General features: G+C 46.9%; 1 protein-coding gene across 1 annotated transcript in view; it reads right to left on the bottom strand.

Moving 5' to 3' along the window:
* p2rx5 (purinergic receptor P2X, ligand-gated ion channel, 5) overlaps positions 1 to 16,993 on the bottom strand; it is a 132,112-nt gene that overhangs the window by 21,404 nt on the left and 93,715 nt on the right. The window contains exon 9 of the mRNA XM_078547835.1: positions 2,250 to 2,343. Coding sequence (XP_078403961.1) covers positions 2,250 to 2,343 — 94 coding nt within the window. The remainder of the gene's footprint in view (positions 1 to 2,249; positions 2,344 to 16,993) is intronic.

Below are 16,993 nucleotides of genomic sequence, written 5' to 3'. Positions count from 1 at the left end.
CCTCAACATCCTCCTTCCCATCCCCAGGGTCTGTGTCTGCCTCTGTGTCTCCACCAACCACCCTCGCCGCTTCTTCTACCATTACCCGACAGCCCCTCACCCCCTACCAGCTCTGTCTGCCCCCTCTCATACTCACCATTCCCTCCTACCATGCCAACCCTCAGTTCACTCCCCAGGAGGCAGTCATTGACTCCACAAAGCCCTCCCTTGCACATTCACCTGGACATTCCCACCCCAGCTCCCTCCTCCACCCGTACTCCCTCCTCAACCCTTACTCCCTCCTCCCCCCCAATCACCTTCCCCTCTCTGAACTCCCTTCTCCCACCAGACACCTTCCCCTCTCCAAACTCGCTCCTCCCCCAGACACCTTCCCCTCTTCAAACTCCCTCCTGCCCCCCACATCTTCCCCTCCCTGAACTCCCTCCTTCCCCTGGACATCTTCCCCTCTCCAAACTCCTTCCCTTACATCTTCCTCCCACACTTACACCTATCTCCCTACTTGCAGCATTCTCTCTCATTGCATCCTCTTCCCCCTGTATACCCTCCTCCCTCTTGACACCATTATCCCCCTCCCAACTTGAAACCCCTGACACCTTTGTTCCCCTTCTTCCCAACCTCACTCCCTGACACCTTTGTCCCTCCACCCCAACCTCACCCCCCAACACCTTCTTCCCCCCCACATCACCCCCTGACACCTTTGTCCCCCACCTTCCAAACTCACCCCCACCAACTTTGTCGAACATCCGTAGTAGCCCATGGCCAAGACCATGATGTTCCTAAGTAGGTCCAAAGCATCAACAGAGACCTCTTCGTGGCGGAGCCATGTGCCTGAGGATCTATTCAGCACACGATGCACGTGTTCCTCCGGGTCCTCAGGGTCTGGTAGCTGTAGGGCTCCAGCATCTTCTTCTCCTTGGATCTCCACGATCTAAGCAAGGCTCTAAAGGTAAGTCCCGACTTCTGCATGTCACGTTTGTCCAGGCGTGTTCTGAGCTGGTGTATTTTCCCACTGGCATAATGGTAAATCGGGTGCGGGGGGGAACGATTCCCGCCTGGCCTTACTTTGCGTCCCATCAGTGGTTCGCAAATCAAGTTCACGCCGGCCTCCAGCGGGATTTGCAGTCCCCCATTGCGGACACCATCGGATGATCCTGCGGTGATTTCACGCTGGCGTGAAACCGATATCTGCCCATCACGTCAAATTCTACACCCCTGCCGCCATGACGTCTATCACCAGTGGGACCAGGCCACCCCGCTCTATTTATCACTCATGGGTTACAAGGTAATAAGGTGAATTATTTAGGTTCATGTTTTCCTGAGCTCATTCTAAATTAATTATTTCCAAGGTCTTATAGATTGAAATTGTCCTGCTGTAATCACGTTTCATCCATTTGATGACATGTTTATTTGTCCTTTTCTGGGGAAAATATCTCTCTACCCTTTATTCCTAAAGGCTCCTTTCAGGAGCAGGTGCACCAGACATCGAATACCCTCAGTATCTTACATTATTAGCTATTCTGCGTGCTGAACCTAGGCAATTGGCTGTCCAGCTATGTTGGGCATCACAGCTGAGTCATCCCTTTTTGCATTCGACCTGCCCATGCCTTTACTAACTTTATGGGCAGAAGTTTTCACTCGGTGGGCGGGCCTGTGCTCAACCCACTCGAGCGTGAAATGACGCCCATTGACTTTGGCTGAGCATGCTGACGTCAACGCGCAGCCACGCGATAGATCGGTTGGCGCGCGCGCGCTGGAGTCGGCAGCGTGCCCACCGACAATTAAAAGGCACTTGGCTGGCTCGCGCTTGCCCACCCCTCAACCGCACAAGCAGCACTCAGCGCTGCCACTCGCACTTCACACTGGGCAGGCCTTAACCGGCCCGCCAGCGTGAGATTGCGGTGCAGTGCCGGTCGTGGGTGGAGGTCAGCTTCCCGACCACCCCTGCCCACACCCGCCCCTGCCCGCCCGCCAAGGGCAAAATCCTGCCCTATGTTTCCTTAATCTAGTGATCCTCAGGCTGATTGCAGAGCCTTCTAATGCTGCCAAATCAGCTAAAGGGTCAGGATGGAAACTGAAGCTGGGATGTGCTTGTCCTATCTCTCATGCAGCTATCCACTGTCTTAACTAGCTGTGCTTGCAGGACAGACTTTGGCTCTATTTTAATTGGTATGAAAAATTAGAATCCAAATCACAGAAAAAATTGATGAAATAAAATTAGTTACTCTGCACAAACAAGGTTTTATACCCACCTTACCATTCACCATAATATCAAAACGAATTCCATACGCTTTAAATAATGTCCGGATCTCTGCTCCCATACCATTCTTATAATACTTAGCGAATCTGAATATGAATTAAAAGGAACAATATTTAATGCTGCGGGGCTGCAAGATTTATGATAACATATCACAGACTGGAAAGATAAATGGCATTGAGACAGAGATCAGATACACAACTTCTTACTCTGGCTCATAGCCTTCGCATATGTATCACTTTGGGTATTGTCACAGGTAACAGGTGAATCACTGCAGGTACTGTCCCAGGTAACAGGTGTATCACTCTAGGTATTGTCCCAGATAACAGGTGTATTACCAAGGGTATTGTTGCAGGTAACAGGTAAATCACTGCAGGTACTGTCCCAGGTAACAGGTGTATCACTCTAGGTATTGTCCCAGAAAACAGGCTGAATCATACCAGATTTACCAGATGAAAAAGGATGTTTTACCCACTGGCCGCAATGGCGGGTTCACGCGCCATATTGTCTCTTTCCCGACGCATCCCACTTCATTAGTAATGCATTCACGGGAAACACACCAGATCGCTGGTGGAAGGGCTTAGATTTGCCCACCACGCTGTCACCTCAGTGTTTCCTCACTCCAGGCATCATATTTAAAGCATACCAGAGCGCAGCCTACTCCCTGCCTTCAGACCAGGACTGTTCCAAGTAACAGATGCCCCTGAAAGCCAGGAAGACAGCAGCCTCCAAATTTAGTGACGACTCTCTGGGCATCTGCTAAATGCATTGGAAGGCTGCCGTGATGTCGTTTACCCCTGCTCTGTCCACAGGAGGTCCACCCACCAGAGTCGCCAATCCAACCTGGGGGGCGGTGGCAGCAGCGGTCAGTGACGCTGGAGCACAGAGGAGGTCAGCCATCCAGTTCAGGAAGAGGATAAATGCTCTTAAAGGTCAACCATCTCATCACTCTCAACTAACATTCTGTTAGATCCAGAATGGTTTGTTGGGGCTAAAGGATCCCGGTTGCATGCTTGTTTTGGGGTGACCGATATGGTACCAAGGATAGAGAAGATCAGTGGACCGTTCTCATAAGAAAACATTCTGTTTATTACCAAAAGGAACTTAGCAGCTACGCTTGTGTGCTTACAACTCAAAACGCTGTCTTTACTCTTCAGGCTCTAACTCAAGACCACTGACTACAGAGGTAGCCTGCGCTACTCCACTATTGGGTATCAAGCTCATGTGATCTTACATTACAACATTTGTCTTAAAGGTATATTACACATCAGATTACTATATCCCTCCCCCTTTACTCAGAAATACATTTTACAATTTTTCTCACATATCGAATTATTCACGCAGATAAATAATTTACAAAGTCAGTCTTTCTTGGGGTTTCCTTATGCATGCCGAGCGTCTCAGCTCTACAGCTTCTGATGTTTGATTCAGAACCTCCCTCACTGTAGTCATCTGATTATCTGGTTCTTTAGGTACCTGCAAATCTGTTTCTCCGACTCTTTAAGGTACAATTGGCCCTTCAGACATCAGTACTCAGTTGAGTTCTTTCAACAGGAGACGGTGATTCAGTCACGGACACTGGTAGAATCATTTCTGGGTGTTTTGTTTCTCCTCTTCTTATATGATCCACATGTCTCAGTATGACTCGATCTTCAACTTTCACGTGGTAGGAAAGAGGTCCTGTTACTGCATTTATTTCACCGAACAACCATGTTGGTCCTTCTCTAAAATTCTTCACAAATACTTTCTCTCCTACATTAAACAGCCTGTCATGACTGTAAAACAAAAACAGAATTACCTGGAAAAACTCAGCAGGTCTGGCAGCATCGGTGGAGAAGAAATCAGTTAACGTTTCGAGCCTTCACGGCCCTTCGGCAGAACTGAAGCATAGTTAGAGGAAGGGAGAAATATAAGCTGGTTTAAGGTGGGGGGGGGCGGGGGGAGAGAGAAGTTGATGGTGTGGTGATTGTAGAGATAAGCAAGCCGTGATAGGAGCAGTTAATCAAAAGATGTCACAGACAAAAGGATCAAAGAGGTGTTGAAGGTGGTGATATTTGTCTAAGAAAAGTGCTAATTAAGAATGGAAGACAGGACCCTCAAAGTACAGCTCTAGTGGGGGTGGGGTGGAAAGACTAACAAGGTTTTAGTTTTAGATTTATAAATAATGGAAATAGGTGGGGAAAGAAGAATCTATATAAATTATTGAAAAAAAAAAGGGGGGGGTGGAGAAACGGGGTGGGGATGGGGGGAGGGGGAGTTTAAGATCTAAAGTTGTTGAATTCAATATTCAGCCCGGAAGGCTGTAAAGTGCCTAGTCGGAAGATGAGGTGCTGTTCCTCCAGTTTGCGTTGGGCTTCACTGGAATAATGCAGCAAGCCAAGGACAGACATGTGGGCAAGAGAACAGGGTGGAGTGTTAAAATGGCAAGCGACAGGGAGGTTTGGTTCTTTCTTGCGGACAGACCGCAGGTGTTTTGCAAAACGGTCGCCCAGTTTGCGTTTGGTCTCTCCAATGTAGAGGAGACCGCATTGGGAGCAACGAATGCAGTAGACTAAGTTAGGGGAAATGCAAGTGAAATGCTGCTTCACTTGAAAGGAGTGTTTGGGCCCTTGGACGGTGAGGAGAGAGGAAGTGAAGGGGCAGGTGTTGCATCTTCTGCGTGGGCATGGGGAGGTGCCATAGGTGGGGGTTGAGGAGTAGGGGGTGATGGAGGAGTGGACCAGGGTGTCCCGGAGGGAACGATCCCTACGGAATGCCGTCAGGGGGGGTGAAGGGAAGATGTGTTTGGTGGTGGCATCATGCTAGAGTTGGCGGAAATGGCGGAGGATGATCCTTTGAATGCGGAGGCTGGTGGGGTGATAAGTGAGGACAAGGGGGACCCTATCATGTTTCTGGGAAGGAGGAGAAGGCGTGAGGGAGGATGCGCGGGATATGGGCCGGACACGGTTGAAGGCCCTGTCAACCACCGTGGGTGGAAAACCTCGGTTAAGGAAGAAGGAGGACATGTCAGAGGAGCTGTTTTTGAAGGTAGCGTCATCAGAACAGATGTGACGGAGGCGAAGTAACTGAGAGAATGGGATGGAGTCTTTACAGGAAGCGGGGTGTGAGGAGCTGTAGTCGAGGTAGCTGTGGGAGTCGGTAGGCTTGTAATGGATATTGGTGGACAGTCTATCATCAGAAATTGAGACAGAGAGGTCAAGGAAGGGAAGAGAAGTGTCAGAGATGGACCATGTGAAAATGATGGAGGGGTGGAGATTGGAAGCAAAATTAATAAATTTTTCCAAGTCCTGACGAGAGCATGAAGCAGCACCGAAGTAATCATCGATGTACCGGAGAAAGAGTTGTGGGAGGGGGCCGGAGTAGGACTGGAACAAGGAATGTTTCACACACCCCATAAAGAGACAGGCATTACTAATTTTCTGACTTCCCTGATTCCTCTCCACCTTCCCCCCCCTCACCCCCGAGGTTGGCATAATTAGGCTCAATCTCAATTGGAGATGGCGCTACATCAACAATTTCTCAGGTGTGACAAATGTTGTCATATGAGGGGTGGTTCTATAATGGAAAAGAAAACGTGCTAATTTAGTCGCTATAGAATCTGCAGACAATTTCTTCATACCGGAGTTGAACGTCTGAACTGTTCTCTCAGGCAGTCCATTTGAAGAAGGGTGGTATGGTGAAGTTTTCACATGAGCAATACTATTGTGGCTGATAAATTGGTGAAATTCAGCACTAAATGCGGGACAGAATTTTCCCCCGTTGGGGGGGTTGTGCAGGGGCAGGTGCGGACCTGATCAGCGCCCAGCGTGATGTGCACCCAGAAGCGCGAAAGAGCGCAGAAATCTCCCTCAGGGAGATAAGTTTTAAGTTTTAAAAATTCTAATAAAGAAAAAAAATTTAAGACATGTCCCCTCATGTGAAAAAATTTATTTAATTTATAAACTCTTCATGAAACCTCATCCTGCCCATGGATGAGGTTCCATGAAAAATGTGAAGGCCGCCTGGGCTCTTCGTTTGCCCATCAACCTTAAGGTTGGACGGGCGGCTTTCTCAATAGCCTTAATTAGTTAGTTAATGGCCTTTACAGGCCTTTGACAGTTCGGCGGGCGTGCAGCCGAACTAAAAATCTAAATGACGTGCGGTGACGTCGGGACACACGGTCGATGTCACCCCGTGTCATTTTACACCTCAGCGAGCGGGCCTGCCCCACTTGCCAATCCGAAAATTCTCCCCACTGTTCCATTGTCTGACATGACCACTTCAGGTAGCCTGTTGATTGAGAAACTTTGTCGTAGCTTGTCAATTGTAGCAGAAGATGTCGGCAACCTCACTTCATTTTTGTCCATCCATTTTGAGTGTGCATTGACAATAAGTAGAAGCATTGTCTCCATAAAAGGTCCCACATAGTTGATGTGTACTCACAACCATGACCTCCCTGGCCACTCCCATGGGTGTAATGAAGCTGTTGAAGGTAATTTTTGTACTTGCTGACACTGCATACAACTTCTCACTAGGTTTTCTATTTCTCCATTCATCCCAGGCCGCTTAGCTGCGTGCTATTGCCTTCATTCTGGAAATTCAGGTAACAATGACTTTCGTCCTTTTGGAGGGACAATCACTCATGCTCCCCACAATAAGATGTCTTCCTGGCTGGTTATTTTGTTTCTTCTCCGGAAATATAGTTTCATTTCATCAGATTCTTGTTCTTGTGACCAACCATGAAGAACTTGATCTCGCGCTTTGGATAAGACGTGGTCTCGATTTGTCCAATCTTTAATCTGTCGAGCACATATCGGTGATGAATCCAGGAAGTTCAATAATAAAATGAATTCTTGAGGAATTGGAACATCCTCATCGTTTACTTGCAAGGGCAAATGACTGAGTGCATCTGCGTTTGTAATTTGACTTCTGGGTCTATGAACGAAAGTATACTCATACACTGCCAAGATCAATGGTATTATTTGTGCTTCTGTGTCTTCCTTTGATGGGCATTTTTCTTTCTGACACTGACTTTATTCTCGGCCTTCTTTTCGACTTCCATATTGGCCAGGCTAATCTCAGATGTAAGCTCGACTTGAGTGAACTCAGTGGTTAAGTTTTCCAGAACTTCATCAGCTGCCTGCTTCTTAGAAAATTCTGCAACTTTATGCCTCTAAAGCCCCTTCGGTTTCACGTCTCTGATTTTTCAGTTCTTCCATCTCTTTTTTGCATTGGTGTACTGCCTCCTGGAAAATTAAGCAGTGTCGTGTCTTCTCTGTCAACTCAGCCTTCATTTTACTTAGAGAAGTGCAGAACTCTTTCTGTTTCTCTTCATACTTTTGCAGAGGTACATACTTAGACAGGAGAGAAACTGGTCGTGCATGAAGGTCTTTCGGCAGGAATATGGACTCGAAATGTCAACTCTTTCTCTCTCCATAGATGACCTGCTCAGTTTTTCCAGCATTTTCTGTTTTTATTTCAGATTTCCAGCACCTTGCAGTATTTTGCTTTTATATCATTACAGGTGTTGTCCCAGATAGTCCGTGTATCACTGCAAGTATTGTCCCAGATAACACGTGTGTGATTCATGAAAATCATGACACAGAGTCATTTTAGACTGTCTCTTAATCCATTAAGGTAGGCCCTTTGATATTAAAGAAGTAACTTAAACCCTGTGCCACCTTGCTGACAGCAAATAAGAACAACCTTGGCATTTCAGCCGGTTGGAAGATCTGCAGGAAAGTCACATTGCTTGGGACTTCCAGTACAGTCTGCAATCAGGAAAATTAACTTTAATGGGCTTACTTACTGGACTTATATTTGCTTTATTTTTGTATTTATTTCATCAAACATTCTGTTAGATTTACTTTTAGTTTGGAAGATACACTCAAAATGTATCCATTTGATTATGATTCAGTCCTTGCGCTGGATGTTTAAATGGTGGCTTTGGCCCTTGAATGCTGTCGCTTGTTTAGTTTCAATGTGCTCATGTATTATTGCTCACAATGCTACTGTCCTCTGTTAGCATTGAGCCCTGAGGGTCTGTGAGGAGACTGACTTGCTGTTCCTCGGTTGCCAATAATCATACTCCAATGACGGAGAGCAAAACAACATTAACTTCCCAATGACTGATTCCAAGGGTGATAAGGAAAGAACAAAGAATGGTGGTTTGGTGCACATTATTAGATGATGCATGCAGAAACAGAAGATGGAGATATTCAAGAGACAGACTCACATTCCATCTCACCATATGGAACAAATATTGAAAAAAATGTAAAATAATTTGTAAAGTAACTATTACGCAAGGTGCCAATAGCAGGTTGCGCTGTGAGGAAATCTATTCAAAGAATTTTCCTGAGTAGAGAGCAGTACAGGGAGTGTCGGATCATGTGGTGGGTTTGGAGTAAGAGGTGACTGAAGACAGCTCCCATGATTTCTGTAGTTTGTCCCTGTGGAAATTGCTGATGTTGGGTTGAAAGGTTCAGCTTTTTGACTGTCAGTGTTTTGGGGTTTGCCCTGACGTCAACATACATTTGAAATGTCTAAACCCAGAGGCAAACACAATCAGAGTGAAACCAGGCCTGGTGCTTTATCAACTGCGGCATCTGATATTACAGCTGGTAACACATGCCGGTTTCCCCACACCGAATTTAATACTGTCAGCACATGTGTTGACTCACAAAGCACTGAATTTGCTGGACTCCTTTTGGAACTGTGTTCCTCTGTCACTGCTCTACAAGCCTCTGTTGCTGCTCTACAAGCCTCTGTTGCTGCTCTACAAGCCTCTGTCGCCTCCTTCAGTCAAAGGCTGCGGGATGGTGAACAATCAGCTAACCACTCGAGCGACAGAATTGCGGCTTTGGAGACCTGCTGCACCCAGCTGGAAGCCCAAAATACTAAACTGCTGATGAAGGTGGATGACCTGGAGAATTACAGCTGAAGGCAAAATTTAAGGATTCTCTTGGTGCCCAAGGGTGCGGAACAGGGAAATCCTACAACTTTTACTGAGGTGCTTCTTTTGGAGGCTTTTTGGCAAGGAGAGTTTCGATTCTCTGCCAGAAATGGATCGAGCCCATCACCTTTTGGCATCACAGCCACAGCAGGGCGAGCCCCAAAGGCCATTAATAGTAATACTGCATCACTATAGAGTGAAGGAGCAAGTTATGTGTCTGTCTAGAGAAAAGGGTCAACTATTCTTTCGTGGAAGCAAGATATTCATCTACCCTGACCCTCAGCAAGGATCTAGCCTGGCATTGTGGAGGATATAAATTTGTTAAAGCCCAACTTTGTGAAGCCGGACTTAAATATGGCTTTCTCCACCCTGCTTTCAGTGGAGTGAATGGGAAGAATTTTCCCCATGTCGGGTGGGCTGAGCAGGAGCGGGCGCGGGCGGGGGCGGGTGAGGACCCAATCACCGCCCACGATCGGGTCCACACTGCCATTTTACACGGGCGGGCCAATTAAGGCCCGCCCAGTGTATTTCTCGACTCCCGAGGATAGGGGGAGTGGGCGGGCGGGCAACAGCAGGAATGCACTGACTGCAGGGTCCAATGATGACCCGGCGGCCTGTTTAAATGAAGCGCTGGTAGCCTTTGCAAGGCTGCTGACAATGGCAGGTAGAAGAGCTCACCAGAGGGCTTCTGGTGAGTAGGCCAGGCCGGAGGGTAGGGCAGCGGAGCAGGCCAGGCCGGAGGGTAGACCACCGGCACAGGCCAGGCCGGAGGGTAGGGCAGTGGGACAGGCCAGGCCGGAGGGTAGGGCAGCGGGGCAGGCCAGGCTGGAGGGTAGACCACCGGCACAGGCCAGGCCGGAGGGTAGGGCAGCGGGACAGGCCAGGCCGGAGGGTAGGGCAGTGGGACAGGCCAGGCCGGAGGGTAGGGCAGCGGGGCAGTGTGCCCCTCATTTTTCGGATGAGTGCCTAGCTTCCCTCCTGGAGGAGGTGGCAGCACCGTGAGAGGCCCTGCTTCCGAGGGATGGGAGGCAGAGGTCTCCCCACCTGGCCAAACGTGCCTGGGAGGAGGTGGCTGAGACAGTGAGCTCCCATGATGTGGTGCGGTGCACATGGGTCCAGATGGCTTGCGAAGGGTGAGTACCATGTTGGCTGAGGTCACTTAATACAGCTGACAGCCTTTCCCCCCAATGCGCCCCCCCAACCCCAACAACTCTGAGTGTAGTTGCAGCATTGAATCCTTCACGGCATGTTTCCCTCGCTAGGTGGGCCAGCAGATATTGCCCATACCTGGTTCACCCTGAGAGGGTTGTACTGAAATGGGTTCTGCACCCACAGCATGTGTGACACTGACACCCAGAGTACAGAATCGGGGGCAAACTCAAGAATTTGTACCTAGGCAGAGTGCTGGAACTGGGAAGCATGTCAAAGTCAGGGTGCGAATATGCTGGGAGGGGAGCTTCCAGGTGGCGGGGCACCAATCCATCTGTTGGCCTTTGCGTTCCACATCCTTGTGCTTTTCAAGGTTAGACCTTGTGCTGCCAAATGTGATGGAGGCAGCATTTGGGAAAGGGGGGGTCAGCCCTGGCTTCTTTGTGTGAGTGTCTGGCAGCTGCGGGGTGACGAAGTACTGGAGCCCTGCAATGTCCCACTCTGGTTGGGGTGGCAGGGATGCGATGGGAATCCAGGTACAGGCTGGACTAATCAACGCTCTTCTCTCCTTTTCAGGAGAAGACTGCATACAATTCCGCCGAGCGGATGCGGACTGGTGGAGGCCAGGCCCAGTTGACCACCTTGACTCCATTTGAACAGCAGGCTGTGGATCTGGAGAGGCGCCATGCGCCCAGGTCCACCGGTGGCAGTGAGGCTGGGGTGCCACGGGGAGCCGAGCAATGAGATCATTGGTTGGCCACTGATAATGGAAAGATGAGCGCATAATAATCCGGGGGCAGGGATGCACATTGACATTGTCTCCACTTTAACTAATCAAATGTCCTTGTTTTTCCTTTCAGCATCACTGGAGCAGGGCCGGGAGGAGGAGGCAGCAGGGGCCCCCTCTCACACCTGAGGGCCCTGAACATATCGACTCACCAGTGTCACACCATCTCTGTCAGGCAGGCACCAGTGCAGATACTAGCACCTCAGCGGGAATTAGATCTTCAGCTAATGTCCTGGGGCACAGCGGTGAGGGCACTTCACACTCGCTTGAGGTGCGGGTGGAGACAGAGAGTGCCCAGTGCACTGGCAGTCGGAGGACTGCTGGGTACCAGGCACATGCTCGGTTGGTGGCTGATGATGTGCCTCTGGAGTCATCCGTGAGGCAGCAAACGCTGGAAGTGCAGCAGGGTATGTGGGAGGATCTGAAGGAGATACATGAGGCAATGCGTAGCATCTTGTTTTCACACACTATCTGCAGGAATCCCTTCTTGTTGATGAAGGCACAGGGCACATCCACTGGTGCCTTGATGGCGACATGTGTGCAGTCTATTGCACCCTGGACACGGGGGAAGCCAGCAATCACCACGAAGCCTCTGGCTCGCTGTGTCTGGCTTGCCTCGTCCCAACAGTAGTGGATGAAGGTCATTGCATGCCTGAACAGAGCGTCTGTAACCTGCTTGACACAAGTGTGGACAGCTGACTGGGAGACTCCACAAAGATCACCCATCGACCCCCGGAAAGAGCCGGAGGCCTAGAAGTTGAGGGCAACCATGACCTTCAGCGCCACTGGCATGAGGTGCCCACAAACACAGTTAGCGGAGATCTCAGGCCCTATCATCTGACAGATATAGTTGACTGTCTCCCTTGAGAGACGGAGCCTCCTTCGGCGCTGCACCTCAGTCATATTGAGGTAGCTGCTTCGCCGGCTGTATGCCTTGGCAGCAGGATGGTGGCATCTTCTGTGGCCCCTTCCGCCTTGGACTATCTCTTGGCCCTGAGCCCCTTGGGCCTGCACCTGTCCTCCCAAAGGTGGCTCCCCTGGAGGCTGAGTGTGCACTCCTGGCCTCCTCCACCTTCTGGCCCTGTCTTCCTCCTCAGAGGAGGTGCCTCCAGTGAATAGCACAACTCGTATTTCCAGGCTAAGGGAAGGCTTCCTGAAACCTGCAGGCCCCAAAAATGATCTTTACTGTAGAGTCCTGACCTGAAGGCTGTTACTCCAGTCCAAGCAGCTGGTATGAGTTTTGAAGTATTCCTGCTCACACAGGCAAATAGCAATAACTTTAACAATTAAATATCTGACAAATACCACTCGCGACCCCACTCACCCCTCTTATCCTGCCCGTGGATGAGGTTTATACAAATGTCTCCTACCTGTCTGCCCATTGCGCCCGTGCGACGACCTGAAGATCGCACAGGCCCTGAAAAATTGCAGACAATTGCTGCCTCAAGGGCCTTAACTGGGTGATTAATTAATGACAGGAGCGCATCCGAGAACATAGTGCGCCCGCCCATCTAAATATCCCAGTGGCGAGCGGTGACATCGGGACGCTGGCGTGACCTTACCGCACGTCATTTTACGCATCAGTGTGTGGGGGTGGGCCAATGAGAAAATTCTAGCCTATAAGATTTTCAACAAGCCGCAAGAAACTTCAGCCTTTTTTAGGGACACAATTGTACCTTCTCTTAATAAGTCACATCGTGACTTCACCCAGGACAAAACGGTACTCAATGCTTAATTAGGTAACTATGCTTGATGGTTCCGTTACATGATAGGTTTTGTTGGCTATACCAATCTCTTTGTATCTTATGCCCAAACTGCACTAATCGCAGGAAGTTTTACATAAAGCCTATGGGCGTTTATTTTTTCCATTTACCACATGTGCAATTGAATTCTTTGAGAATTTAATCTCTCTTTATATTCTCCTTCTCTTGTTGAGTACTGTATTACAAAACTGTTGCTTCAGACAGATTCTGCACCTTGTTTAGCATATGCTGAGCTTTACAATACTTTTGTTTGGGATATTTGATTGTATATTGCTTTAACGTGGGCTGCCTTTTCAAGACTAGGATAGGTATGAATAGTACACTCGCTGTGAGGGGTAACATTCACCTCGTTTGGGGAGGTGATGTAAGCTTTTCTTTCCTTCTTCCCCTCTTCTTCCATGTTTCTCTGCCTTTTCTTCTCTGTTCTTTCTCTTTTCCTTGTTCTTTTTCAAATATACAGATATACTTTCCTTTTGGTCAGTTTTTAACATTCTTCAGGTGGATAAGCTGTGGTTCAAAAATAATTAATGCTTTATTTGTAATGGTTAACCTATGGGGACCATGTGCTTTGATACGCTTTTATTATCATAATGTCCACCAATATCAAGGCCTCACAGGGTGCTTGTCCGATCCATTTTATCGCCTGGGACGTGAAAGGTCTAAATCACCCAGTTAAAAGAAATAAAGTTCTCTCTCTCTCTCTCATTTACATCATTTGAGGGTGGGCATCGCCTCCCTGTAAGAAACTCACTTACGTGCATCTGACCACTTTCAAATGCGGAAGGGTTGGGTTGGGCAGATGTTTCATTCTAATTTTCATAGTAAAGCAAGAGGTGGGGCAATTCTAATCCATAAAGGCATTCCTTTTGTTCGTCCTCAGGTTATAGCTGACCCTAATGGCTGCTATGTAATAGTACAAGGCAGACTTTTTAACTATCCATTGACCCTAGCTAATGTATATGCACCCAACTGGGATGATCACTGTTTCCTTCCAAATTTCTTATTTTTCATACCTGATTTATACTCATATCACTTACTTCTTGGAGGAGACTTTAACTATGTTCTTAACCCAAGTTTAGATTGCTCATCCACAAAACCTATTCTAATATCAAAATCAGCCTCAGTTCTTTTCTGGATACACACGGATTGGTAGAGTCATGGTGTTTTCTATACCCATCAGCAAGACAATACTCCTTTTTCTCTCTTGTTCACCACACCTATTCGCGTATTGACTATTTGTTCCTTGACAAGAGGCTGCTCCCCTTTATTCAATCTAGCACATATAATAGTTTTGTGATCTCTGATCATGCCCTCTTAGTTTTAACAATACAATCCCATGACCAACCTGTTTCTCGTCCACCGCGGCATCTTGATTCTCTTCTTCTGGCGGACCCGGGTTTTACTAAATTCATTTCCTCGCAAATAGATACTTTTATAGAACTTAATACTACTCCAGATATGTCATTTGCTACTGTCTGGGAGAGTATGAAGGCTCACCCTCGTGGACAAATAATTTCATATACTGCTTAACTTAACAAACACAATACCTCAGAATTGTCCCAATTTATTGTCCAAACTCTCTTTGTCGACTGGCAGTATCTATTGCACCTACCCCAGTATCTTACAAACAGCGTCTGGCTCTACAGACTGAATTCGATCTTCTTTCACTAAACATGGAAGCTTATACTTCGATCACGTGGTACATTTGATGAGCATGGTGAAAGAACCTGTAGGCTCCTGGTTCACCAGCTTCGCCAGTCTGCTTCCTCTCAACTTGTAGCTGAAATTACCGCAACAACAGGGTCAACCACCACCAATCATCAGGAGATCAATGATCAGTTCAAACTTTTTTATTCCACTCTTTATGCCTCAGGCTCCTTTTCAGACCCTACTTTATTTCACAATTTTTTTGATAATATGGACATCCCATCTCTAATATCTGACTCTATGAGTGTGTTAGAAGTACCACTTTCCCAAGATGAAATGCTAAAGACAATTAAATCCATGCAAAGTAATAAGGCACCAGGGCCTGATGGATTTCCAATAGAATTTTATAAAAAATTCTCATCACAAATTTCTCCATTATTATTATTATCTCTGTTTTCGGAATGCTTTCTCTCCAAAACACTCCCTCCTATGCTGCGCAAGGCATCTTTGTCTTTTCTTTTAAAGAGGGGTAAGGATCCTCTGCATTGCAGTTCATTCCGGCCTATTTCCCTTTTAAATGTAAATATCAAGATACTGACTAAAGCCTCAGCCCACTGTCTTGAACCTGTCCTTCCATCTATTTTCTCTCCTGACCACACAGGTTTTACTACAGGGCAGGCAATCCTTCTCTAATATAAGGTGTATTTTCAATATTATTTATACACATTCAACTATTCCTCTCCTTCAGGTTCTTATAACTATGGATGCAGAAAAGGCTTTTGATAGAGTGAAATGGGACTACCTTTTTTTTAAACTGTTCAAAAATTTGGATTTGGACCCATTTTTATAAAATGGATAAAACTATTGTTTTCCTCCCCGGTTATTTGAGTATGTACAAATAATATGCACTCTAAACTCCTGACCTCCATCGAGGTACCAGACAGGGCTGTCCCCTCCCCCCCACCTACTTTTTGCTATCGATTTTAAGCCCCTGGCAGTTTCAGTGCAGACCTGTGGAGATATACAGGGTATTATACGGGGTGGAGCCGAGCAAAAACTCTCCCTATATGCTGATGACCTGCTTCTTTACATCACTGATCCAACCTCATCTCTCCCAGATATTTTCTCTATCGTTAAGCAGTTTGGTCATATTTCAGGTTTTCAAATTAGTTTGCAAAAAGGTGAATTTTTTCCTATTAACTCTATTGCAAAGAGTTATCTTCTTTCTTCCCTCCCTTTCAGGGTCTCAGGAAACAGTTTTAAATATTCAGGGATTTTAGTTATTCGGTCCCTTGGAGACCTTTTTAAGCTCAACTTTGACCCTTTGTTGGAACATATGAAGCAGGACTTAGTACATTGGTTTAGCTTACCCCTTTCTTTAGTTGGTCGTATAAATTCTGTAAAGATGAACATTTTGCCAAAATTTCTATATTTATTTCAGTGCATTTCATTGTTTATTCCCAAGCACTTTTTTGTTGCAATAGACCAATTAATTTCTTCCTTTATTTGGAATAAGAAAGCACCCAGAATTCGTGAAGTTTTTCCACAAAGTCCCAAGCATTTAGGTGGTTTGGCCAAATTTTCAATTTTATTATTGGTCTGCTAATATCCGTAATATTTCTTTTTGGCTTCATTCAGACTCGGCTAGTTCAGCGTGGGTGCAATTGGAGGCAGCCTCCTGTCAATCCATATCTCTGCCTGCTCTGTTGTGCTCCTCCATTCCTTTCTCAACCAGTCACTTTTCTTCAAACTCTATTGTTAGACAGTCACTTGAGATTTGGACCCAGTTCAGAACACACTTTGAGCTACAATCTCTCTCTTTATGTAACCCTATTAAGCAAACCATTTATTTCTGTCTTCATTAGGAGATTCTGCCTAACAGCACTGTGGGTGTACCTACACTACATGGACTGCAGTGGTTCAAGAAAGCAGCTAACCACCACCTTCTCAAGGGCAACTAGGGATGGGCAATAAATGCTGGCCCAGCCAGCGAAGCCCACATCCTGTGAATGAATATTTTTTTAAAGTCTGGCATGCGGGAGGCATCAAAACCCTTGCTCAGTTATACATTGATAATATTTTTGCTTCTTTTGACTCTCTCTCTTGGAAGTATGATCTGCCCCACATACACTTCTTTCGCTATTTACAAATCAGATGTTTTGGACACAAAAAAAATTGTCCAGTTTCCTTTACTGCCCCCTAAATCACCGATAGATATTATGTTAGAATTAAATCATTTTGTTAGGGGGTCCATTTACAAATTGTATTCTCTAATTTTATCACCACGCTGCCTTTCGTTTTCTACCTTAAAAACTCTTTGGGAGCAAGGTTTTGTCTCAGATGTATCAGGAGATAACTGGAAGTCTATCCTCTCTCGTGTACATTCCTCATCTGTATGTGCGAAGCATAGGTTGTTACCATTTAAAATCTTACATCGTATCCATCTATCCAAGGTGAAATTA

This window comes from Cetorhinus maximus, chromosome 9, assembly GCF_964194155.1.
Source record: "Cetorhinus maximus chromosome 9, sCetMax3.hap1.1, whole genome shotgun sequence".
NCBI lineage: Eukaryota > Metazoa > Chordata > Chondrichthyes > Lamniformes > Cetorhinidae > Cetorhinus > Cetorhinus maximus.
The sequence above is the reverse complement of the archived record's forward strand: the minus strand, read 5'-3'. Positions and strand labels throughout refer to the sequence as shown.